Source organism: Podarcis gaigeae (assembly GCF_964106915.1).
Source record: "Podarcis gaigeae genome assembly, chromosome: 13".
Classification (NCBI taxonomy): Eukaryota; Metazoa; Chordata; class Lepidosauria; order Squamata; family Lacertidae; genus Podarcis; species Podarcis gaigeae.
In genome coordinates, this window is record NC_139689.1 from 4,726,825 (window position 1) to 4,752,743 (window position 25,919).

Here is a 25,919-nt window from a genome sequence, read left to right on the forward strand (position 1 = left end):
TCATTAATTAAGCATTGCGGGGTCACCTTTTCCCTAGAGCACCCTGGTTCTTAGCATCCTTTCACCCAAGGTGCTAGGCCACTCTCTTACTAGAGAACAAGCTCCCAGGTGCTTTGAGGGGAACCTGACTAGACCTTCGAACCGTCCTGGAAATAGACATCAAGCAAACTTCCCCAGGGGCTGGGCCCGCTGGGTTTTATTACGAGAGAGGCTGGTTGAAGTCATGCAGGGTCTTATGTATGGGACAGGTAGCAAAACTTGCTGGAAATGTAAGGAAAAGGACGGCGATTTTTACCGTATGTGGTGGTCATGTAACAAAATAAAAGAGTTTTGGGAATCGATCTATAATGAGTTAAAAAAGACGTTTAAATACACTTTTCCAAAAAAGCCGGAAGAATTTTTGCTAGGCTTGGTGGGAGAAGATATTAAGAAGACAGACCAAAGATTATATTTGTATGCAACAGCAGCAGCTAGAGTTTTGAGAGCCCAAAAGTGGGAGTTACAGGAGATTCCGACTGTAAGGGAATGGCTGATAAAGTTGGTTGAATACGCCGAAATGGCTAAATTGACACACAGAATTCGCAATCAGGAGGAGACGAAGTACCAGAAAGAATGGAGTAAATTCATGGTTTATATAAGTGAGAACTGTAGAAATATGAAAACGTTGGCAGGATTGAATTAATTCTTATGTCACGGTGTAATTTTTAATCAGTGAAACTGTGAATTATAGACTGGAATAAGAAAACTTGCGGAAGGGAAGGACGGAAGTCAACGGCTCTATGGAGCATAAAGTCGGATATCTGTAACAAGACTTGATGTTTTTGTTGGTCGGTGGTGGTGTTCTTAAATCTCAATAAAAAGTACTTGAAAAAAAAAAGAATGAATGAATGAATGAAAGGATCTTGGTTGGCTCTCAAGTGTGCTCCACTGAGCTGATTTTATCCATTGCTCCCTCAGGTTCCAAAACGAGGAGGGCTACGTTTTGTACCCCCAGATTGGCGACCGCCTGGACCTCATCTGCCCCCGCTCTGTGCCGCTGGGCCCCTTTTCCACAGAGGACTATGAATATTACAAGCTGTACCTGGTCCAGACGGAGCAGGCTGAGCGCTGCGAGATCCTCCGCACACCCAACCTGCTGCTCACCTGCGACCGACCCGAGCAAGACATGCGCTTCACAATCAAGTTCCAGGAGTACAGCCCCAACCTCTGGGGCCACGAGTTCAAGACCAACCAGGACTATTACATCATCAGTAAGTTTTAACACCCTGGGGAAGCGGGGGGGGGGGGAGAGACTTCCTTTTCTTTCTTACACGTCCCCTCCGCATACCAAATCCCTCGCTTGCACAGAATTGCAAGGCCTTGAGATGTCTGTGGCCGTCGATAGGTGCCGCCGCCAGTCTGGCAGGAACAGGAAATCGTGGTAAAAACCCATACACCACACAGGATATTGAGAAAGAGAGAGAGAGTGTGTAAAAGATCCTTAAAAAATAATGTTCAGATCAGAGGTAGCTGAGAGGGATTGTGGCTGCATACACATTGGGCCTTTAAAGCAAGGTTTCCCAAACTTGGGTCGCCAGCTGTTTTTGGACTACAACTCCCATCATCCCTAGCTAGTAAGACCAGTGGTTAGGGATGATGGGAATTGTAGTCCAAAAACAGCTGGAGGCCCAATTTTGGGAAACCCTGCTTTAAAGCATATTATTTACCGAAAGGAATTCTGGGCACTGTAGTTTGAGGGTTGCTAGGGATTGAAACTCTTGAGGGGTGAACTATAGTGCCCAGAATCCTTTGAGGGGAAGAATGTGTTTCCAATGTTCTTTAAGGGTATCGTGTGTATGTACCTGTGGGAGCAGGGCTTGTGTGCTTCTACCTAATGCGTAGTATATAGGTAAATGTAAAGGGACCTCTGACCGTTGGGTCCAGTCACGGACGACTCTGGGGTTGCGGCGCTGATTTCGCTTTATTGGCCGAGGGAGCCGGCATACAGCTTCCGGGTCATGTGGCCAGCATGACTAAGCCGCTTCTGGTGAACCAGAGTAGTGCATGGAAACGCCATTTACCTTCCCGCCAGAGCGCTACCTATTTATCTACTTGCACTTCGTGCTTTCGAACTGCTAGGTTGGTAGGAGCAGGGACCGGACAACGGGAGCTCACCCCGCTGCGGGGATTCGAACCGCCGACCTTCTGATCGGCAAGCCCTAGTCTCTGTGGTTTAACCCACAGCGCCACCCGCACCCCCAGCGTAGTATATGGAATGCACTTATTTATCATTGCAACTTTCCAACAGACTAAACAGGAAGGCAGTCAGCAAAAATTAAAAACAATCAGAATGAAACAAGAAAACCAAATTAAAGCACAACATGGGTGGCTGTTTAAAAACAACACTATAAACAGATGGATGTTGTTGCATCTTATGGTATCTTTGTATTTGCACTGCTGCCGGTGGAAAGATGGGTTACAAATCAACCAGAGATAGATCTCAGTTATATGGGGAGAGAAGAGATGGTGACCTTCCTTCAGATATTCTTGTCCCTGCCCATATAGGGCTGTTTTTAGGGCACAACCAGTCCTTTGAATTGCACCCAGAAGTCAATGACGGTGATGGCTAGGGATGAATGAGCAGCCCTTTATTTGTTCCCAAAGGCCCTCAATTCCTTTGCATGCATGCCCTAAGAACAGACGGGGGAGAAATTGGTTTGGATTGCATTCGAAAGCGAATTTACTTAATCCACACTGCCCGGGCCAATAAGCAATCCCAAACATCCTTAAAAACTGTGCACCTCTCTGGAGGTTGCCACACTGTTCTCCAGCCCCGCAAAAATGTGCTCCAAAGTCTTAAGAAGAAGAAAAAGGTGTACCAAAAGGGAGATGTATCGGGGAATGTGTGTAAAAACGCAGATTTTTGTGTGAACCATTCGCAAAGAAAAATGTACAAAACGGGGCAGAAATGGGATGCATTGAATGTTGATGTTGTTTAGTCGTTTAGTCGTGTCCACCTCTTCGTGACCCCCTGGACCAGAGTACGCCAGGCACTCCTGTCTTCCATTGCCTCCCACAGTTTGGTCAAACTCATGCTGGTCGCTTCGAGAACACTGTCCCACCATCTCGTCCTCTGTCATTCCCTTCTCCTTGTGCCCTCCATCTTTCCCAACATCAGGGTCTTTCCCAGGGAGTCTTCTCTTCTCATGAGGTGACCAAAGTCTTGGAGCCTCAGCTTCATGATCTGTCCTTCCAGTGAGCACTCAGGGCTGATTTCCTTCAGAATGGAGAGGTTTGATCTTCTTGCAGTCCATGGGACTCTCAAGAGTCTCCTCCAGCACCAGAATTCAAAAGCATCCATTCTTCGGCGATCAGCCTTCTTTATGGTCCAGCTTTCACTTCCATACATCACTACTGGCAAAACCATAGCTTTTACTATACGGACCTTTGTTGGCAAGGTGATGTCTCTGCTTTTTAAGATGCTGTCTAGGTTTGTCATTGCTTTTCTCCCAAGAAGCAGGCGTCTTTTAATTTCGTGGTTGCTGTCACCATCTGCAGTGATCATGGAGCCCAAAGAAGTAAAATCCCTCACTGCCTCCATTTCTTCCCCTTCTATTTACCAGGAGGTGATGGGCCCAGTGGCCATGATCTTACGGTAGTTTTTTCTTTTATGTTGAGCTGCAGACCATATTTTGCGCTCTCCTCTTTCACCCTCATTGAAAGGTTCTTTAATTCCTCCTCACTTTCTGCCATCATGCATTGAATACAATGTTGGAAAACTGGGGGAAACAGCACTGAGACATTCTTCCATCCCGACAGGATCGATGTTTTTGCACAAGGTCCAAGTGGCACGTTCAGAAAACACAGTTGGGGGTGCTTTAAATGCCTTCTTCCCATGGCCCCCCAGGCATACCTGGGGCAGGAGAAGTGGGAGGCAGGAAAAGCGGGAACGTGCGGTTCTTGGCCGAGGAAGGTAGAAGGCGCCTATTCCTTGGCGCAGCGGGGGAGAGCAGAACATTAAATGCGCCCATTGCTGCCAAAGAGCGCCCACACCTACTCCGTGAATAACCAGTCACCTTTTCCTTAACGACATACAACATCCGTAGCTGCTGCTGCTGCTGCTGTTGGTGATGGTGATGTAGCACCATCCATTTACATGGTGAATTACAAAGAAGGAGAGCTCGGGTCTCTGTCCCCAAGGAGCAAACATCCTAGGAAACGAACTGAAGGGGGGGGGAGGGAGAGAGGTGGGCAGGGGGAATAGCAGGGAGAGGGCAGAGAAGTAATAATAATAATAATAATAATAATAATAATAATTTATTATTTATACCCCGCCCATCTGGCTGAGCCCCCCCAGCTACTCTGGGCGGCTCCCAATCAAGTGTAAAAAGAGTACAGCGTTAAATATTAAATATTTCCCTGAACAGGGCTGCCTTCAGATGTCTTTTAAAGATAGGATAGCTGTTTATTTCCTTCACATCTGAAGGGAGGGTGTTCCACAGGGTGGGCGCCACCACCGAGAAGGCCCTCTGTCTGGTTCCCTGTAACCTCACTTCTCGCAGGGAGGGAACCGCCAGAAGGCCTTTGGAGCTGGACCTCAGGGTCTGGGCTGGACGATGGGGGTGGAGACGCTCCTTCAGGCCTACTGGGCCTTTGAGGCCGTTTAGGGCTTTCAAGGTCAGCACCAACACTTTGGATTGCGCTCGGAAATGTACTGGGAGCCAATGCAGATCTCTCAGAACCAGTGTTATGTGGTCCTGGCGGCCGCTCCCAGTCAAGTATATGTGCATTTGTTTCGGTTACTGGGTTTCATTGCGGCTGGCTGGGACCGACGGGAGTTGTAGTTCAAAACGCCTGGAGGGCACCGCTTGGGCACGGAGGTGAGCTGATTCTGTTGGTGGCTTTGCAGAAAAGGCAGGCTTTGTGCCTCTTCTAAGAAAGTAGGGAAATGTGGCAACCGCAATAGTTTCACCGCCATATTTTTTTTCTTTTCATGGGCAGCCCCGCCTGCAATGCGTGGCCGTTGCCCAGGGTTTATCCTCTTGTCGGAAACCAATGATACCGTGTGACGGAGGCTGGGAGTCCAGCATTTAAGGGGACTGGAGGGCGATTCAGCCTTTGGAGGGAATTTGAGGCTGACTAGGCCGTCCCAAGGCCTATTCTAGCCCATCTCAGTCCTGGGGCAAAGGAAGAGGGATGCATTTTGGGGCACGGCTAGTGAGCGTCCCCATATCTTTTAAGGAAGGGGAGAGGGACCAAGTCCTCTAAACCCCCCTCCCCTTTCCTCTCCCCACCCCTCAGCATCCCTGTCTCATCAGCTCCGGCTGCCTGGGGTGGCCCTTCAGCCATCGCCATGGCAACTGTCTCCTGGCAAACCTGTATGAGCCAGCCACTTGGCTGTACCACAGCAGCCACTTTGGGGTAACCAGCCAATCTTCACCCCCCCCCCTCCGCCTGGACGCGCGCGCGCACACACACACACACACCAATTTGTCTGCTCTTTCCATGGGGGGGGTGTGGGGGGTCTAACTCAACTCCCCCCTTCCTCTTGCAAGCCTAAAGCACCCTCCCCACTCCCGTGTCAACCATTTCTGAGATGCAACTGTTTCTGAAAGGGTGTGTGTGTGTGCACCAGGGACCCCGTTTAATGCAAAGTCCCTTTTCCTGCCCCAGGGCGTGCAAGCGATATCTGTGGGGTTGATGTTTAGGGCCACGCAGGCCCAGATATACTTTACGGGGTTTGCATGGCTGCCAAGAATGGTGGATAGCAGTTTTCCGTTCCCTCTCCTCTCAGAGACACACACACACAATTTATATAGATACAGATATATATATATCTTCCTCTTTCTGCCTTTTCTTCCGTCCTCTCTGCTTTGCAGCCTGGGTTGTGCCCCTGGGCAAGCAGACGAATGTTGAAAGAAACCCACTTGACCACCCTGCGTCTCCCCCTCCTCCTCCGCCGCCCAACCGGGGCGGGGGGCAAGCGAGGGAATCCAGATCTCTACAGTTGCCGTCGTTTTCACCTTGTTTTATATATATATATATATATATATATATATATATATATATATATATGCAAATCAAGGTCATGGCTCTACCCACCGGGCGAGACAGCCACCAGCTTTTCCACCACTTCCCCCCACCCCAGACACTGACACTTCCTGCCGCCCCCCTCCCTCAAAGCCAGGTGATGGGAGCATCAGGGCGGACATAGTGGGTTGTTTTTTCCCCGGTGGTGGTGGCAAGGCGTCGTTGACCCAGTTTTTCCTCCCCCTTCAAATGAATTTATGCCCAGCCAAGCATGAGGGTAGAGCGCAAGACAGCTGAGTGGAAGGAGGGAAGGGAAGAAGGAAATCGGCTGACTGGGGGCAGGGAAGGTGGTGCCACCATCTAAGACAGGAAGTGATGGAAGAGGAATCGGGAAGCCACTCATTTAAAGCTCCCCCCCCAAAAAAGTGGCTGCATCTCAGCACGTTTTGCCTGCCTTAATTGGCGCCACAAAGCCCAGCCACCGTAGAATCACAGAATGGCAGAGCTCCCCCCGAGGGTCATTCAGACCAACCCGCCACAATGCAGGAACCTCTACATTTTCCCCATCACTTTCCCTAGAAAGCGTGGGCAGAAATAATCAAACAGTGATGGCCGCGTTTCCAGTGCCATGAGGAAATGGGGCGCATCGCTCTCGCGGGTGCCAAGGGGGGGCGGCTGCCACAAATCTCCTCCCTCCAAGGACTAACAAGCCTGAGGGCACAGCTTCACGACGGTGCTAGCCCCCAGCTCCCTCCACCCCGGGCAGCCCTTGTAAATCATTCCATCCGCTCAGATATTATTCCCTAGCGAGTATCGGGGAAAGCAATTTAATATTTTTAAATGCATATCCAAGCTGGCCACACACCCAATATACCTAAGGTTAGATGACGGCTTGTCTTTTTAGTTATTTCTTTTTTGAAACTTTTAATTTTGGAGAGCGCAGCTGTAAAAAGTCAAAACGATGTTGTTGTTGTTTAGTCGTGTCCGACTCTTCGTGACCCCCTGGACCAGAGCACGCCAGGCACTCCTGTCTTCCACTGCCTCCCGCAGTTTGGTCAAACTCATGCTGGTAGCTTCCAGAACACTGTCCCACCATCTCGTCCTCCGTCGTCCCCTTCTCCTTGTGCCCTCCATCTTTACCAACATCAGGGTCTTTTCCAGGGAGTCTTCTCTTCTCATGAGGTGGCCAAAGTCTTGGAGCCTCAGCTTCAGGATCTGTCCTTCCAGTGAGCACTCAGGGCTGATTTCCTTCAATATGGATAGGTTTGATCTTCTTGCAGTCCATGGGACTCTCCAGAGTCTCCTCCAGCACCAGAATTCAAAAGCATCCATTCTTCGGCGATCAGCCTTCTTTATTAAAACTCATGGACAAAGACAACAAAAAGGTGTGTTGTCCTTTTAAAGAAATTGCAGGATGCCCTCAATTGCTGGGTGCCCGTGGACTAGCTTGTGTCTCCCTCCGGAGAGGGGATTGGGCAAGCACGCCGGCGCCGGTCGTTTGGCGGGGAGGTGGGCACCGAGAGGGGGGTGGGCACGGCCGTCTCTCATGCCTGTCCTGCGTCGGCAGCCTCGAGAAGGGTGGCCCCCCACCGGCCAGGCGTGTTCTTTGTGAGGGCTCAGCCGAGCGAGTCTAAACTGAACCGACGGGCCCAGCTTCCCAGAGCCCCCGGCAGCTGCCAGCGAGAAAGAGTCCCGCGCCGCACGCTGCACGCGAACCCCCCCCCAAATCTCTCTCTTTCTTCTTTTTAAAAATCCATTAGGGTCCCCCGTTTCCCTCGCAGAGGCGGAACGAGAGAACCCAAAGGCTTCGGGATGCCGCGTGGCATCGCCAGCTTGGAACCTTCTGGAAAAGCACCCACTGGCCGAAGGGGTCAGAGTCTCCGCTTTGGCCAGTCTCGGTAGGGTGGGCAAAGTCCCACCCTGTGAACACGTGGGAGTGCCCAGTCCAGGATCTGCGTGTGGCGGACTTGAGCCTGTGGCCTTGTACCAGTTGCTGGAAACCGCAGGACTGGGGAAGAGAGCATAATGTGGCGTAATAGAGTGTCGGCCTGAGAGAGCAGGGTTCGAATCCCCACTTGGCCATGAAGCAATCTGAGTGACTTTGGCATTGCCGGATTTACGTACAATGGTACCTCGGGTTACATATGCTTCAGGTTATAGACTCCGCTAACCCAGAAATAGTGCTTCAGGTTAAGAACTTTGCTTCAGGATGAGAACAGAAATCGTGCTCTGGCGGCACGGTGGCAGCAGGAGGCCCCATTAGCTAAAGTGGTGCTTCAGGTTAAGAACGGACCTCTGGAACGAATTAAATACTTAACCCGAGGTACCACTGTATAAGCTAAACAAGCTGTAGCTTAGGGCCCCAAGAGAGTGGGCCCCCCAAAAAATTTAAAGGAAAAAACCCCTGGATATACAGGTGAAACTCGAAAAATTCGAATATCGTGGAAAAGTTCCTTTATTTCACTAATTCAGCTTCAAAGGTGAAACTAATATATGAGATAGACTTGTGACATGCAAAAGTGAGATAGGTCAAGCCTTTATTTGTTCTACAGGTGAAATTCGAAAAATTAGAATCTCGTGGATAAGTTCCTTTATTTCCATAATTCAGCTTGAAAGGTGAAACTCATATATGAGATAGACCTGTGACATGCAAAGCGAGAAATGTCAAGCCTTGATTTGTTATCATTGCGAAGATCATGGCGTTGCAGCTTATGAAAACCCCAAATTAACAGTCTCAGAAAATTTGAATATTCAAGGAAATCAGCAAAACAAGGATTGCAAATCAAGCAAGATTGGACCTCTGAGAAGTAGAAGCATATCTCGCTTTGCCTGTCATGACTCGATCTCATATATTAGTTTCCCCTTTGAAGTTGAATTCCTGAAATAAAGGAATTTTTCCACGAGATTCTCATTTTTCGAGTTTCACCTGTACATTTCCAAAATATAAGATACAAAACAAATGAAATAAACCTACAGACAGCGACAGTGTTTTGTGTTGTGTAGGCTCCTATAATGTAAGTCATGCATCCCACAAATGGAGGGAGCCATTGATCAACCCTAGCCACACATTGCATAGGAGCCGGCCCAAGACATTTTGCCGCCTGAGGCAGAGGGCAAGATGGCATCTTCCCCCATCCCAGGTATTGAGGCTGCGGCAGCTGCTCCATTCTGCCCAACGCTTGAACCGGCCCTGTGCCATAATTTGGATTAAGCCACCTGATCAGAGTGGGTAAGGGTGGGGCTGATAGGTGCTCCTACCCTCGGCCAGGGGTCGATCTAAATCAGTGCCCCCCAACCTGGCGCCCTCTAGATATTTTGGACCACACCTCCCATGCCCAGTGGCCCTGCTGGTTGCGGCTGGTGGGAGTTTTAGTCTGAAATATCTGGGGAAAGCTGATCTAGGCAGCCTCTGGGTTTTTCTCCCGTGCTTGCGATTCTGTGAAAGGAAAGCTGTGAGGAATTCACCTACTACAACAACAACAGCAGCATGATTTAACCTCACGATAATTTAGTTAGGTTTCAGCTGCCAGTCCTTCTCACGGTTTATCTTGCTAACACAGGCACCCTTGACTGGTATTTTTCACAGAACAGCGAGTTTGTGGGCTGAGTTTCAAGCGGAGGACTTCGCATCTAATTCTATTTTTTATTTTATTTTATTTTTAAAATAATGTCCCTGAGATTTCATCTCTGCCTTTCAGGGGCTTATGCCCCACTTGAGGCGGCTTACGTAAATTAAAATCGCCATCGCGGGGGGGGGGGGGGTAAAAAACATTTTCATAAAATGCACACAAAAGGCAAGCCTGGAAGATTAAAAGCAATCCTCAACGCAGACTTAAGAACAAGACGATGTTCTTCTGCAATTGGGACAGATCTGGGTCGGTTGTTGCGAGGAGAGACGGATGGGTTTGTCAGTTCCGGTTTCTCTCAGTTTCTCATTCTTCCAATCTTATATCTGGTTCTCCATGTTTCTGCAGCAATTTGCCGATTATTTTTTTTAAAGAAAACCTAATGAAAATCCACCAGCATTTTTGTGTGAATTTCTCCTAATAAACCCATGCAGTTTTGACTAATTTTGCAAGCAATTTACCCCAAGGAAGCACATTTTTGTATGGTGTTTTTTTTTTTTGTCAATATGTGTATTTTTACGCATATTACCCAGTGTGGCGTAGTGGTTAGAGAGTCGGACTCGGGCCTGGGAAAGACTCGGGTTCAAATCCCCCCACTTGGTCACAAAACTCACTGGGTGACCTTGGGGGGCCGATCGCTGTCTCTCTCGGCCCAACCTACCTCATGGGGTTGTTGTGGGGAGTAAATAAGGAGGACGAGAGCCATGTGCACCACTTTGCGCTCCTTGGAGGAAAAAGGATGGGATATAAATGCAATAAACAATAATCGGCGCATTTTTGTCAACATTGGATGGAGAATTTGGAGAGGTTTGTGAGGTTCGCCATGGGTCGCGAGCTGAATTTACCGTATTTTTCGCTCTATAAGGCGCACCAGACCACAAGACGCACCTAGTTTCTGGAGGAGGAAAACAAGAAAAAAAATATTCTGAATCTCAGAAGCCAGAACAGCAAGAAGGATCGCTGCGCAGTGAAAGCAGCAATCCCTCTTGCTGTTCTGGCTTCTGGGATAGCTGCGCAGCCTGCATTCGCTCCATAAGACGCACACACATTTCCCCTTACCTTTTAGGAGGGAAAAAGTGAGTCTTATATAGCAAAAAATACAGTAATTTCTCCTTCTGCTATTCTGGGCAAGCCTGAACTGTGGGTTTGGCTGTCCCATGCCAGTGGTTGTGGGGCACCCAGGGAGGCTGCCGGCTTGCCAAGATGGCTGCTCTCTCTCTCTCTCTCTCTCTTTTTTCTCTGCATCCCCAACAGGCTTTGGCAGAGCAGGTGCGTCAAAACGCCCCCCTCGCCTCCACAGCCTCTGGCTTATTAACGGATCACGAGGGGAACTTTTGTCTGTGCAAACATTAAACATCTTGTTTAAATATTAAGTGACCCTGCAGAGCATCCTTTGGAAACGCAAGGCTGCGTCGGGTTTGTCTGAGGGGGCTGCCGGGTTAGGTGGGGGGGTCTGAGTTGCTGGGTAGGAAGGTTGGGGAGTGGCCACTGAGACCACATAACACCAGTCTTGAAAGATCTACATTGGCTCCCAGTACGTTTCCGAGCATAATTCAAAGTGTTGGTGCTGATCTTGAAAGCCCTAAACAGCCTCAAAGACCTGAAGGAGCGTCTCCACCCCCATCGTTCAGCCTGGACACTGAGGTCCAGCGCAGAGGGCCTTCTGGCGGTTCCCTCGCTGTGAGAAGCCAAGTTACAGGGAACCAGGCAGAGGGCCTTCTCGGTGGTGGCGCCCGCCCTGTGGAACGCCCTCCCAGCAGATGTCAAAGAGAACAACTACCAGACTTTTAGAAGACATCTGAAGGCAGCCCTGTTTAGGGAAGCTTTTAATGTTTGGTGCATTACTGTATTTTAATATTTTGTTGCAAGCCGCCCAGAGCGGCTGGGTATAAATAATAAAAATAATAATTATAATAATTAATTGGGGGACACCACTGGACCCCCTCGCACTGGCTCTTTAATACCACAAAGTCTGCTTTCACCGATGAAAGGAATTCAAAATGGCCCTTTTTGAAGCCTCGGGCCTGTCCCTGCACCCCAGGCAGGAAAAGTCTCCCATCTTCCACTCCTCCGGTCTCTGTCCAAGGCCTCCTGAGCTTTCCCTCGCAGCCAGCCCATGAATTTATTATTTAACACCCATGCCACCCATCATTATTCTCTGGGCGCCTTGCGCGAGAAAAACAGAAGCAAGCATCGTCACGAGTTGGTAGCAAAACTCGGATGGGAATAAAATGGCAGAAAAACAACAACTGCAGCCTGGCAGCCGTCACCGCCGTTTCTAGCAATTAAAGACTTGGGGAAATGAATTTTTTAGAAAGGTATATTCGCCTAGCTCTGAAAAGATAGCCAAGTTAGAGATGCCAGGAAGCCCCGCTGGGGAGATGTCTCCAAGGGCAGCCCCGCATACTGTACATTACAGCAGTCTGGCTGTAACCCATAACCATGACTAATTTCTTTTTTACTCTCTCTCTCTCTCCTGCCCCACAGCAACTTCAGATGGTACCAAGGAAGGGCTTGAGAACATGAAGGGCGGTGCCTGCCTCTCCAAAGGCATGAAAGTCGTCTTGAAAGTCGGGCAGCGTAAGTCGTCGGGGTGCGGGGAGAGAGAAGAATCCGGAAAGTGCATTTTTGTGGGAGAAGATCTGGGTGCTCGTTGGGTGTGGGGAGGTGACCCAGATGTCCCTGGGAGGGGAATGGGGGTCCGTTGCACGAGAGCAGAGCATTCTGGGAGCCAGAACCTCTTCAGGAAGAGAGCGGGTTAGAACGGGAATCCTGGGAATGAGGAGACCCCCGTCCCCCGGGAGAAGGGTGGGGGAGAGTGCCAGGGCCAGCCTTCGCCAACCTGGTGCCCTCCAGATGTTTTGGACCGCACCCTAGCTGGATGAATAATCATAGTTTAAAGGTCCTGGGCCCTAAAGGAAGTCCGATTATCCTCCACCAGGGCCAGGGCCTTCTCTGTGATGGCTCCAACCTGGTGGAATGCTCTGTCCCATGAGACCAGGGCCCTGCAGGATTTAATCTCCTTCTGCCAGGCTATTCAGAGCTATTCCGCCTGGCTTTCAACTTGAACTTAGCCTGATCCTTTATTCCCCTTCCCCTTTTTATGAAGATTACCCGCTCTGGGATCCCACAGCTAATTCTCCCCTGGTGTCCTCGCTGGCCCAAATAGGACCAACTTAGCCAGCTAGCCCTGGCGATCATCTAATGTTTATTGGATGGATTCCCCCCCTAAATTGATTTTTGAATTCTGAACTTACTGTTATTCACATTTTATACTGTTTTTTGTTGCATCACTTAAGTGTTTTAAATTTGTTGTTAGCCGCCCCCAGCCCGGTTTTTGAACTGGGAAGGGCGGGGTATAAATAAATTTTTATTTTTATTATTTATTATTAAAACATCTGAGCAGTGCCGGGTTGGCAAAGACTGACCTAGTGGCCGGCTTGTGCCCATCCCATTCAATGGCCACCACCGCTGCAACAGCCAGGACTCCTGGACCCGTTTTTCATTCCCTCTGCAAAAACCTCTGGATTTGGGAACATGGCATGACAGCCCCTGCTGGAACTCGGATGAGCTCGCCGCCGCCCAGTAAATGGGAATATGGGGGGCAGGAGTAGATTGGGGTGGGAGCAAGGGAGAGGAGGGGGAGTTGATCCTACAATCCCAAGTCTCAGCCCCTCTCGCTTTCTCCTTCTTTCCTCCCAGCCCTGACTGTTTCTCACCCCCTGTCCTACCTGGGCAAATGTGCCCCTTGATGCCCGCTTGTCGCTCAGCCCGCCTCTCACGGATCCTGCCCCTCAGATTAAATCGCACAAACAGAATAAATGTGAGGAATCCAGGGCGGCAGCAGGAGGAGTTTGGAGCCCGGAGTCCTGACTTTGAACACCTTTTTGGCTACGAAGCTGCCTGCCTGTGGCCTGGGGCTAAGCTTTTCTCCCTCTCAGCCCCTAAGCACGCCTGGCAGGGCCGTTGTGAGATCAAAAACAGAAGCGAAATGAATTTGGGGGCGAGGTTTTCTCAAGCAACCCCCCCAAATCTGGGAGGGTTTCGTTTGCTCGTTAGCTTGATATTTTAAACCACATCTTCCATTGCTCTCTGGCTACTTAATAAAAAACTGAATTTTAAAATACCACAGTTCAGAAATTTGGTTTCGGGTTTATTTAAAAAAAAAATTGCTGCCAGGCAGCTCATCAGGGGAAAGAAACAAGCTTAGATGAATAGGTTAAACTGCCCTCGTTTCTGAAGTTGTGGCGGGAAAGTGATTTAAATGTAGATAAATTAAATCGGTGGGGATGCCCGAGACAGAACGTTGCCACATACCAAGACTGGGAAAGGGATGCAGGGGAAGGCAGAACTAAAAAAATTAGGGGTGCTGGAGATGGGATTGGAAAGAATCTTCACTTTTGGAGGGAGAGGGAAGATAAAGGTCAGGGTCCGTCCTGTAGCCATGGAGGTTCCCGTAATGTCAGGTCACCTAACTCAGGTGTTTTTAAAAAGCCTTGTTATTGGCAAAAAATTGCAGGTGTGCTGGCTGTTTTTGGCAGCGGCTGGGCAGGTACTTCCACCTGGCTGCCTCCTCGCCAGGTGTGAGCTCAGACTCCGCCCACAGGTGACCTCACCTGCTGCTGCGCATCAGTGTTGAGAGCACACCCTAGTGGTTCCTGTGTGGTACTGCAGGCTTCTTCCACCACGCCCTTCTGCTTTGCAAGATTAAAACACCGGAGAGAATGTGAAGCCCTTTCCACCTCTTACTTTTAAGCGCAGCAAAAAAAAAAAATGAGCTGCAGAAGCATGCAGGCACCCGAAGCACACAGAACTCCCTATGCTCCTTTTCCGCCTGGTTGCGGAATTCTGTGTGGCTCGGAAACTGGCCTGCTTATTTATTTATTTTATTTATTTGCTCAGTTTGCATACCGCCCTATACCCATCGATATCGGGGCAGTTCACAAAATAAAACTGCAATATTAATAACACAACATACATAATAAAAACAAAGGCAGCCCTAAAATCCATCCCGCCCTTCTGTCCCAGAGTGGCGCCATAAAAAGAACCGAGCCTCAGTTGTGTTTCCTAATTGCCGCACGAGAAGGGCAGGGAGGTGGCCGGCATCTGACGAAATTGTTTCACTGTTTTTGGAGTCTGTGGGGATCGTTTCCCTGTTGTTGTTCATTTCATTCTCCTTGAGTTTGTGTGTTTTGTTCCGTTTTTACCATGCCGCACTGCTAAAGAGCACGTTGATTTTATTATTTTATTCTTCGGTTTGTGCGTTTGTGCTCTGTTTTTGCCGCTTTGCCCCCATAAATTGGGGGTCTGGATGTGTCTCCCCCTGCCCCTAACTGGGTCTCTGCCCCTCCGTCCCCCAGCTCCCACCCCCATTTTCCATCTCTCTGCCCTTCAGAGCGTAAAAAGAGCTTGCTGGATCAGACCAGGGGCCCATCTGCTGGTATCCATTGCTGCCCCCCAAGTGCGGAGGACAGATCATAGTCAATGTGGCTAGGAGCCATTGAGAGCCCTCTCCGGCCCCATGAATTTGCCTAGTCCTCTTTCCAGTCCTCTTTCCAAGATGGCGGCCGCCTCCGCCTCTCCCCCCCCCCCCCGCGGGAACCGGGTTCCGTAGTTTTAACTGTGCCCCCTTGCCCCCCCCAGATCCCAACACGGGCTCCAAAACCCCGAAGTCCGTTCCAGACACGCCTACCGAGAAGGAGAGAGGGACATCTGGGGCAGCCGAGCCCAGCAAGGAGGTCAACCCAGGTATGCCCCAACCCTACAACCCCCTCTCTGCCCCCCAAGCACAGTCACAAGAGGAGGGAGCCCCCCTGCACCAAACCCCTGGCTAACACCCCCCACGCCCCGCCCCATGTTTTCCCTCCACGTTTCCCACTCCCCAACCCCTCCCTCCCTCTTGCCCCAAGGCACAGTAGCCCCAGTCCCCTCCTTTCCCAAGAGGCTCCCATGGACTTGAGGGTCCGGGGAGCGGGATTTAGGGTGGCATCCTGCATTCCACAAATGCTTTTTGGTGTGTAGGATCCTGAGGCCTGAGCAGAGAAGGGCCTTTGCCCCAGAGCCCATTGTTAAGCGAAGAGAAGCCTGCAGCCTCCTGGCGAAGAGGTGCAGGACCCAGGAGTCCGAGTTCCCAGAATCCCCTGCTTTAAGGCATTAGGCACCCTCCTCCCCCCACAAAAATCCAGCTCAAGATGGCAGTCGTTGTTGTCTGGGGTTGGAATGAGTTGTGGTCCAAAGCATGCGGGGGAAGCCATTATTATTATTATTATTATTATTATTATTATTATTATTATTATTAATGGACCGGCTTACACAAATTGAAACAAGGCAGATGAAATGCAAAAATAAAAATAAAAGATGACCCCCGATTCTGCTGCAATGGAATGAGATGGCTTCTCGTACCCCATTTCTGAGAGAACCCCAGAGTCCTGGCTCCTGCCCCTCCTCCTCTTCCAGCCTCTCCTCCGACAGCCCAGGAGTCCTGGCTCCCAGCTCTGCTCACGTCTTCGAGGGGAGGGGGGAAGGAGACCAGGACAGGGGCCCCGTGGGTCAGCGTTTGGGCCGGACCCTCCTTCACTGCTTCTCCCCAGGATTAGTCCACGTCCGGCCCTGACAGGCCCAGACCGGGGGGGGGGGGGGACTGAAGACGAGGCTTTGCGCCAGGGGGGGCGGGGGGGGGACTAGCTCCTTGCAAAGTGTTTTGTTCTGCCTGTCTTCCGTGTCGGGGACAGAACTGGGAGCCGGGAGAGGGGGCCCCGAGGTTGAGGTTTATTGATAGTGATGGCAGAAATGAACCCTGCCGAGCCGGGCTGGGGGGAGGTATCGAGGAGGCAATTAGCTCCATTAACCAGAGTCGACAGACACTAACGAGGACCTTCCCTCTCCAGGCAGGGCCCATTTTGCTATTTGAGCGTCTCTCCACCAACCAACAGGTTTCCAGTTAATTCCTCCGCTCTCCGTATACCGAATCGGACCATTGTTATTATTGAAGAAGGTCCGTTTTGGAAGTTGCAGGCTGCTGCTTGAGCCAGGCTGCGTGGGGCAGCCGCCCCCTGGTTGGGACATGCCAGCTAGGCCTGCCCCCTTGGTGCCCACTGTCCGTACAGCACAGGCACCCACTGCGAGGGAGGCACACCTGCATGCAGGAAAACCTCCTTGAGAGCTAGAAACTTGCGCAGCCCAGAAGCCTTCCTGCATGCATTGTGCGGCTCTGCGCATGAAGGCTCTGGCTGTCTTGTGTGGCCGCCAGGGGGGCGCATGGCTCCTTGGCAAGGCCTCGCCCCCTGCTCATGCACCAGCCTTTTCCCACGCAAGTATAAACTCTGAATGGGAAAAGGAACAGGTTTGCATTCCTTCTACAGCTGTAGAACCAGAAGCATAGCTGTCAACGTTTCCCTTTTTTTAAGCGAAATTACCTTATTCCGAATAGGATTCCTCGCAAGAAAAGGGAAACGTTGACAGCTATGAGCAGAAGGGACCCGAAGAGTCATTCAGTCCAACCCCCTGCGATAATAATAACATTTTTCATTTTTTTTTTATGTTAAAGCTTGGAAACGTATGTTTCCGAGAACAATTCAAAGTGTTGATGCTGACCTTGAAAGCCCTAAATGGCCTCAAAGGCCCAGTAGACCTGAAGAAGCGTTTCCACCCCCATCGTTCTGCCCGGACACTGAGGTCCAGCTCCGAGAGCCTTCTGGCGGTTCCCTCCCTGCGAGAAGTGAGGCTGCAGGGAACCAGGCAGAGGGCCTTCTTGGTGGCGGCACCCGCCCTGTGGAACGCCCTCCCTCCAGATGTCAAGGAAATAAACAACTACAGTGGTACCTTGGGTTACATACGCTTCAGGTTACATATGCTTCAGGTTACAGACTCCGCTTACCCTGAAATAGTACCTTGGGTTAAGAACTTTGCTTCACACAGCACAGCGGCAGCAGGAGGCCCCATTAACTAAAGAGGTGCTTCAGGTTAAGTACAGTTTCAGGTTAAGAACAGACCTCTGGAACAAATTAAGTACTTAACCTGAGGTACCACTGTATCTGACTTTTAGAAGACATCTGAATGCAGCCCTGTTTAGGGAAGTTTTGAATGTTTTATTGTGTTTTTAATATCCTGTTGGAAGCCGCCCAGAGTAGCTGGTTCCAGCCAGATGGGCAGGGTATAAATTATTATTATTATTATTATTATTATTATTATTATTATTATTAAGCAGGAATTGCATTCTGTGAGCGGCCAAGGTTTTCCAAAGGCTGCATGCGCACCCTGCATTTAAGGCACATGACCTCTACCCAAGAGTCCTGGGCTCTGCTGTTCCCCTCTAGCAGAACTACAATTCCCAGCGCTCGTAGCAAACTACAGTTCCCAGGATTCTTTGCGGGAAGCCATGTCTTGTGCACCCGTATGGGGTGTGCGCAGTCCAAGCTCCCCCACACCTCCCCACGCGGAGATATTTTCACTGGGGCCAGGGGGGGGGTGAACTTGGGGGCCGCTGTAGGGAGAAGCCAGGCTGCGTCTTCCCCCCACGGTCTGGTTCACGCCGAAGCGAAAGAAGCAGAGCTCCTCTTGGCTGCCGGCAGGAAGTGGCTTAGGAAACATAACCCAAAAGAAACACTTTGGGCGAAACTGGCGAGGGGGGAAAGGCAAACACTGTAACTCAAATCTCCTTTTCACAGGGGAAGAAAACGCCAGTTCGGAGGATGAAATCAAGGGCTTTTTCCTGGATTGAACATGTCAGGGTCGGGTGGGGGTGAGCGAGGTGCTTGCTTGGCTCTCCCGCGGCGCTGGATCCTGCCCCTGCCCCAAATAGACTAAAAAGCTAGCTTGTCAGGAAAACGGGTCAGCTCCTTGTCACGCTAGATTTCTGCAAGCGGGGAGACTTCCCCCACGGAGGGGACCCATCACCCTCCACCGCTGATGTGATATAATCCAGAGCACAGCTGGGGAAACTTTTCTTTTCTTCTTTAACAGCTTGAGAGGCAATTTCCTTCTGGGTAGCCACCCCATTGGCCACTTCTAGTGGTGGGCGGGGCCAGGGACAAAAGTAGGCGGAGCAATGGATGCAGATGTTGTCTTTGCTCACTAGGCAAGCTTGCACAACTGCTCCAGCCCCATCTCTCCCCTCACTCAGATGAGCAAGGGGCATTTTGCAGAGACCCAAAGACTCCTCCTGCAGGGTTGTGACCTAGAAACAGCCTTTCGCCCTCTTCTTTCGAATGTTTTACCTGCCCTATAAAAAAATAAGTAAAACCATCACAATTAAAATTAAATTAAATTAAACCTTCCTGCGCCGCAAGGGGTTGGACTAGATAACTCTCGTGGTCCCTTCCAACTTCTGTGATTCTCATTCTAAAGCCATTCGAACGGAACAGACCTGTACAAATTCAGCTCCAGGGTCCCGCGACAGGAAACACCTTAGCGGTCACAAAAGTAGATTTAGGGAGACGCGAGCACTGCAACAAAGATGTAGAACGGAAGACGGAGTGGTGCTGAATTTTAGCGCCACTGAAATCTGAAAGCCCAAAGCCCACCAGTGTCAGTCAGAGGACAGACTCGAGAGTTGTGTCAACGCACCTCTGTCGGAAGGGAGGTCCACGGTTTGGGGGCCATCACAGAGGAGGCCCTCGACTGCAGGGGTGGGTGCTGGCCACCCTTAATGTCAGTGAGGCCTCAGTCCGTGGGGCAGGCGACGCCATGGGCAAGCAGGGAGCCGTTTGCTTATACCAGGCATAGGCAAACTTGGCCCTCCAGCTGTTTTGGAACTACAACTCCCATCATCCCTAGCTAACAGTGGTCAGGGATGATGGGAATTGTAGTCCCAAGACAGCTGGAGCGCCGAGTTTGTGGATGCCTGGTTTATACTGACGCTTGGTAAACAAGCATCTCCCTAAACACTCTTCTTCTTTTTCCCTCCCCCCCCCCCGAAAAAAATAATCCAGGACCCCCGACCGGAAACGCCACCGGGAAGGTGGGAGGCGAGAACGGCCCCCTGCCCCAGTCCAGCGTCCCGATCATCGCGGGGGCCGCCGGAGGGGCCGCCTTCGTCCTGCTGGTGGCGGCTGCCGTGACGGGCGCCCTCTGCTACCGCCGGCGCCGGGCCAAGCACAGCGAGTCCCACCACCCGCCGCTCTCGCTCAGCACCCTGACCAGCCCCAAGCGGGGGGGCGGCGGGGGCAACAACAACGGCTCGGAGCCCAGCGACATCATCATCCCGCTCCGGACTTCAGACAGCGCCTTCTGCCCCCACTACGAGAAGGTCAGCGGGGACTACGGCCACCCGGTCTACATCGTTCAGGAGATGCCCCCCCAGAGCCCTGCCAACATCTACTACAAAGTATGAGGGGGGGTGGGCAGCACGGCTCCCTCCTGGCGGAGGCTGCGCCCCCCGGCCATCACCACCACACACCCCAACGGCGGGGAGGAACCTCGGCACGGACCGGGGGGACGTTGCCGCCCCTCTCGCCCGGCTTGGATACTGGGGTCCGTGCACAGCTGCAGGGACCCCCCTCTACAGCATTCAAGGGGGGTTCCCAGGATTTGAACTTGGCCAGAGGGAAGGACCCTCCATCTTGCTGTCTCCTCCTTCTCCTCCTCTCTCTCCGTGGATTTGGGCCTGGCTCAGGTGGACAGGCCGAGAGAATCGACCCCCTTTCCGCCAGGCGCCAGAGAGTTTAACAGAGACAAGACCCCCTCTCGCCCCACTTCCGGGTGCGAGGGGGGAAGGACTGGGCTCCCACGTCGGCTGATTTCTTTCCAGATAGGGTCACACACACAAACACACACATCCCTCCATTTCTCCCCTGGCTCCAGGACTCATCCTGAGAGTGCGGTGTGCCCCACAGTCCAGTTTCAATGAATCTCTCACCCCTGTTTGATAAATAAAGGTGACTTAGACCCCATAAGCACTTCCGTTTGCCCTGGGGAAACCCGATTTTTAGCGCTGAATCGGAACAAACGGCAACCGGGTTTTCCGCAGGTGGCTGTTTGTTCCGATTTAGCAATAAAGCACGGTTTTTTTCCGGGGGAACTCAGTGAGGGAAAGGCTTTCTAGGCAAAGGACGAGCAGAATTGTGGACGAGCCCTTACTTATTAACATCCACCCATCGGCCAAAATGAATTAAAGTGGGGCGGTGTTTCTCTTTTTTAAAAAAAAAAATCACGCACAAATTTCCTTCCACAATTTCAAATTCTTTTCGACAACATACTCAAGGGTCATGCAGTTGTGGTCAGTTGGTTTTGGGGAAAGCAGCAACAGGTTCAGCATAATGTTGTCACTATTCCCTCCCCCCCCCCCAAGGGAAAACACCCTGCCAAGACTTAATACCTCAAAAATGACATTTCAAGTATTAAATCTGAGAATCCTGAAGGTTTGCAGGGTTTCTTCTGCCAAGTTCCCTTTTGGCTCTGCGGAACCTGCCCTGTTCCTCTCGGTTTCGGTGAGGAGATAATTTGGCGGCAAACTCTAGTACCCAACCCTCTCCCCACCCAAGAATAGCACAAGGCCAGGGCAGGTGTAAGGGAGCCATTTTGCCTGTCCCATTTTGCCTCCCCCCATTTTAGGTTCTGCTATGGAAAGAGTTGAGGCCCTCTTTCCCAGCTCGCATATGTTTTGGACTACAATTTCAGCCCATAATAATAATAATTTATTATTTATACCCCACCCATCTAGCTGGGCTTCCCCAGCCACTCTGGGCGGCTTCCAACAAAATATTAAAATACAGTAATGCACCAAACATTAAAAGCTTCCCTAAACAGGGCTGCCTTCAGATGTCTTCTAAAAGTCAGATAGTTGTTTATTTCCTTGACATCTGATGGGAGGGTGTTCCACAAGGTGGGCGCCACCACCGAGAAGGCCCTCTGCCTAGTTCCCTGTAACCTCACTTCTCACAATGAGGGAACCGCCAGAAGGCCCTCGGAGCTGGACCTCAGTGTCCAGGCTCAACGACGGGGGTGGAGATGCTCCTTCAGGTCAACTGGGCCTTTGAGGCCGTTTAGGGCTTTCAAGCTCAGCACCAACACTTTGAATTGTGCTCGGAAACGTCCTGGGAGCCAGTGCAGGTCTTTCAAGACCGGTGTTATATGGTCTCGGCAGCCGCTCCCAGTCACCAGTCTAGTTGCTGCATTCTGGATTAGTTGTAGTTTCGGGGTCACCTTCAAAGGTAGCCCCACGTAGAGCGCATTGCAGTAGTCCAAGCAGGAGATAATCAGAGCATGCACCACTCTGGTGAGACAGTCTGCGGGTGAGAAGGGTCTTATCCTGCGTCCCAGATGGAGCTGGTAGACAGCTGCCCTGGACACAGAATTGCGCCTCCGTGGACAGCGGTGAGTCCAGAATGACTCCCAGGCTGCACACCTGGTCCTTCAGGGGCACAGTTACCCCATTCAGGACCAGGGAGTCCTCCACAACCACAACCGCCAGCTGAGGCAGGCCAATACCCCTTCTGGCCCAGCATCCTATCCTCACGCGGACCAACCGGGTGCCGCAAGTGGGAGCCGAGTTCAAGAGCAGACCTCTCCACTGGTACCCAGAAGCACTGCTGAGAGCACAGCCATCCTGGCTAGGAGCCATCAATAATAGCCTTACACCTCCATGAATTTGCCTAAAGCTCTTTTAAAGCCATCTAAGGTTGGTTGCTGTCACTGCCTCCTGTGGCAGGGAGTTCCACAGTTCGACCGTGCCTGAGGAAGGGACTTTTCTCTGTCCTGAAGCTTCCAACGTTCTGCTTCATGGTTGTCCATGAATTTGAGAGTCAAGCCAGCACAGGGAGTTGTAGTTTGAAACATCTGGAGGGCGCCAGGCTAGGGGAGGCTGGCATAAGGAGACACCATCATGCCATTGCTCACACCTGAGGAAACCTTCCTTCCCTTTCTGACACACACCCCTCACATACATCTCCCCCCCACACACCCAAACCCCCCCCATGTTCATCCCCTTGGCCATTAACCCCATACACTTCTGCAGATCACAAAAAATTCTGAAGGAGGCCATTTCTCTGCCGGAGTTTGGGGGTCAGAGAGACGCTGGCGGAATCCACGGATCGGACTGGGGATTACTCGGAAAGAGGACCGGTTGCTTAGCCGTCTGGCGGCTGTTTTGTTAAGCTTTTTCGTTGTTTAGTTGTTAGAAGAAGAAAAGTCACACAAAATGGCCAGCCTTCCCCATCTGAGATGACGACTGGGCAGGGTGGCGGTGGGGGGGGGGAAGGTTGTGGGGCTGTTCTCTGAGGGTCTTCACGTTGCCCCCATTTGGGGAGGAGACTGAAAGACTGGTTTCCCCCTCCCTCCACGGCCAACATCTGGCTGGCCTTCAGAAACCGCGTATTTTGTGTGTGTGGAGATTTTTTCGCGGCGCTCCGAGAGAGGAGGGACTTTTGTGTTTGTTGGACTTGGGGATTGTGGTCGGGGCCTTTCCTTCCTTTGGCAGGGGAACGGAACGAAACAAAAAAAAGAAAAATGTGGTCTTTTTTCAGCTTTAACAGAGGTGGTTGTTTTTTTTATCTGAGAGTTTCTTAGCTTTGTCGGTGGAATTTTACTGTTGGACATTGTTGATTATAGAAGTTCTTGTGCAGCTGGGCTTTTGGATTCTTCGGTGCTTATTTCCGTCCGAAACACCCAGAGAAACCCACCCCCCAAAAAGCCAGACGATTGCTGGAGGTTGCATGTCGACAGCCATAACATTGGGGTGTTAAAGGGGGGGGGGTCGCGACATATTTCTGGAGGTGTCAACGGTTGGGGGGAGGAAATGGATTGTGACTAATGTGCCACACGAGGGGCACAAAAAAACCCACACGGTTGCCCACCCTGCTATCGGCAATCCTGCATCTAGCAGCCACCCGAAATATGGTCACCGGCACTTCCTGGTTTCACGTGTTTTCTGCAGGGGGTTCATACGTGCCCCGAATCCACCCAGTGGGAGGAAAAAGCCCCCCACCACCCAAAATGCGGAGAAAACAGGGTGGGTTTTCAGTTATCTGACGTCACTCTGTACGCGCTCATAGGCCAAGGACCTGAAAGCAGCCTTCCTAGCAGGCTTGGGGCTAGGAAAAGGTAAAGGGACCCCTGACCATTAGGTCCAGTCGTGGCCGACTCTGGGGTTGCAGCGCTCATCTTGCTTTACTGGCCGAGGGAGCCGGCATACAGCTTCTGGGTCGTGTGGCCAGCAGAACTAAGCCGCTTCTGGCGAACCAGAGCAGCGCATGAAAACGCCGTTTACCTTCCCACCAGAGTGGTACCTATTTATCTACTTGCACTTTGACGTGCTTTCGAACTGCTAGGTTGGCAGGAGCAGGGACCGAGCAACGGGAGCTCACCCCCGTCACGGGGATTCGAACGGCTGACCTTCTGATCAGCAAGTCCTAGGCTCTGTGGTTTAACCCACAGCGCCACCCGCGTCCCATCGCTCGGGGCTAGTGGGGGAATAAATTCTCAAGGCAGAAGACTTCCAATGAAGTAAACTGGGGGTAGGAGTTGGCCTCGTATCCTGTTAACCCCCCGCCGTACCCCAAAACCGGCTCATCCTATAAATGGGAGCCGGCCGTTCTTTGAGCTTTGGGTGCAGGTAGGATCAGAGGCTCTGTCCTTTAACCGTCTCCTCCTGCTGTCCCAGAAGGGGGCCGGAGCCTGCCAGTGCTGTGCCCCCCACACCTGACCTTGCGTAACCCCCTCCCCAACAACGCCCCCATTTCGGGCAGTTGCATCAGCAAACCTCGCTTTTCTCCCTGATGTAGTCTGACAGTGTGCCGCACCCCCAGGGCTGTGTCTGTCCCATGTACCAGAGATCTAATTGAGGACTCTTCCCGCAAAACACACACACACACAAACACACACACAGTCCTTAAGTAAACAGCACCCAAAGGGAGCTCAAAACAGGGCGAGAGTTTCCGTGAGGGTCGGGCAGGAGATTTGCCACGTAAGCAGGCAGCTCTCCAAAGTGGGGCGCACACTCCCTCCCTCCCTCTCTCACTCATCTTCGCTCAGATCACAGCGGGCCGCCGCGTTCTGCACCAGTGACAGGTCCCCCCCTCCACAATCTGCCTCCTTCCCTCTCTCTCTCTTGCGCCCGCCCCCCTCCCCAAAAACGAAACCTCAGACCTATGCGTCCTGGCCTGCCTCCTGCCACAACCAGACACCTTGTCAGTTTGTTCAGAGAAGACAACGGCTGGCGTAGGTTGTTTCGGGACTGGCAGCGAGAATCGGGGGCAGAGCAAACCGGAGCGACGCCAGCCCTGACGTGCCCCGACACGGACGGATGGACGGGGGGGTAGGGGGAGAGCGGCCTGGAAGCGTGGGGGCAGCAGCGGGCACTGGTGGCGTCTTGAGAAGCTGAGCCCAATCGCTGAGTGCGTCCCGGCGCATTGCAGAGAGCCACGGAATCTATTTGAAAGCGCATCTTTTCCTTTGGGAAAGGAAGCCTTTTCAGGGTGCGGGAAAGGCACTTCTGCCAGCAGCCACAAGGGCGGCGCTCTGCGGAAACTGCCCTGCTGCATCTTCTGGTACGCTCCAACTATAGTTTATTATTAGCCCTCCCACAGGCTGTATTGGAGGCTAAGAAATTCTCGGTCAAGTTCCTGGAAGATGGCAGACTCTCCTTCCTTGGAGATTTTAAAGCAGAGGTTGCGTGGCCATGCGTCAGGGATCTTGCCTTGCAGAGGGTTGGACTAGGGCTCCCTCCCGACTCTGCCACGATTCATGTTCACACCATACATTCAAAGCACCCTGAATGCACATTGCTTGCCCGCAAAGGATCCTGGGAGCCGTAGTTTGCCATGGGCTGCTTGGAATGGGTGAACTACGGTTCCCAGCATTCTTCAGGAGAAGCCCAGCACTTTAAGCATGAATCAAATGTGCTTTCAAAACAGGGTGTGGACTCCAGCTTTGGCCTCCTTTCAAACACACTTAATTTTTTAATCAAGCCGTGGATCGCACCACATTTAAAAATAAAGGTGCGTCGAGTCGACGCTCGACGTTATCGCTTCAAAGCCTGCAAACGAAGCTGAAGATTTGTTCCGAGCTGCAGGCTGCCGGTGCTAAATTGGTGTTTGGGAATTAAGAAGAAGAATAGCCTTGGAAGTTTGACTTCGCAGTGGGCCTTTGGCGGGGTCAAAGCTGTGGCCTTTCCAAAATGCGGGTTTGCAAAACCGTGGGCCTCGCTGCCAAATGCCGAGGTCTTCGTTGCCAGCAGGAAAACTGCTCTGGGGTCAGGTGAAAGGGGCTGGGGGTGGCGAGATGGAAGGGGCTTTCATGGCTCCCCCTCTTCCAGCTCCCAGCCCGCCGTGGGAAGACCTCTTGTGCCCA

The 25,919-nt window shown here is 51.6% G+C and overlaps 1 protein-coding gene and 1 long non-coding RNA gene across 2 annotated transcripts; one reads left to right on the plus strand and one right to left on the minus strand.

Moving 5' to 3' along the window:
• The first annotated feature begins 957 nt into the window (after positions 1-957).
• Positions 958-23,198, plus strand: EFNB3 (ephrin B3). Its single transcript, XM_083707163.1, has 4 exons — positions 958-1,250; positions 12,123-12,215; positions 15,279-15,383; positions 19,565-23,198. The coding sequence occupies exons 1-4, from the start codon at positions 1,166-1,168 to the stop codon at positions 19,963-19,965; spliced, it is 684 nt and encodes a 227-aa protein (XP_083563289.1). The 5' UTR covers positions 958-1,165; the 3' UTR covers positions 19,966-23,198.
• Positions 1,571-5,395, minus strand: LOC310829121. The gene is made up of 3 exons (XR_014557166.1): positions 5,274-5,395; positions 4,056-4,190; positions 1,571-2,669 (listed from the first exon to the last, which is right to left on the minus strand). It is a non-coding gene; the product is annotated as an uncharacterized lncRNA (long non-coding RNA).
• Positions 23,199-25,919: the final 2,721 nt, after the last annotated feature.

Bases quoted from the DNA above. Each gene is read 5' to 3' on its own strand.
- EFNB3 (XM_083707163.1), top strand. From the start codon at position 1,166: ATGCGCTTCACAATCAAGTTCCAGGAGTACAGCCCCAACCTCTGGGGC. The intron at 1,251-12,122 runs GTAAGTTTTAAC...CCTGCCCCACAG, and splicing joins CCAGGACTATTACATCATCA to CAACTTCAGATGGTACCAAG. The intron at 15,384-19,564 runs GTATGCCCCAAC...AAAATAATCCAG, and splicing joins CAGCAAGGAGGTCAACCCAG to GACCCCCGACCGGAAACGCC.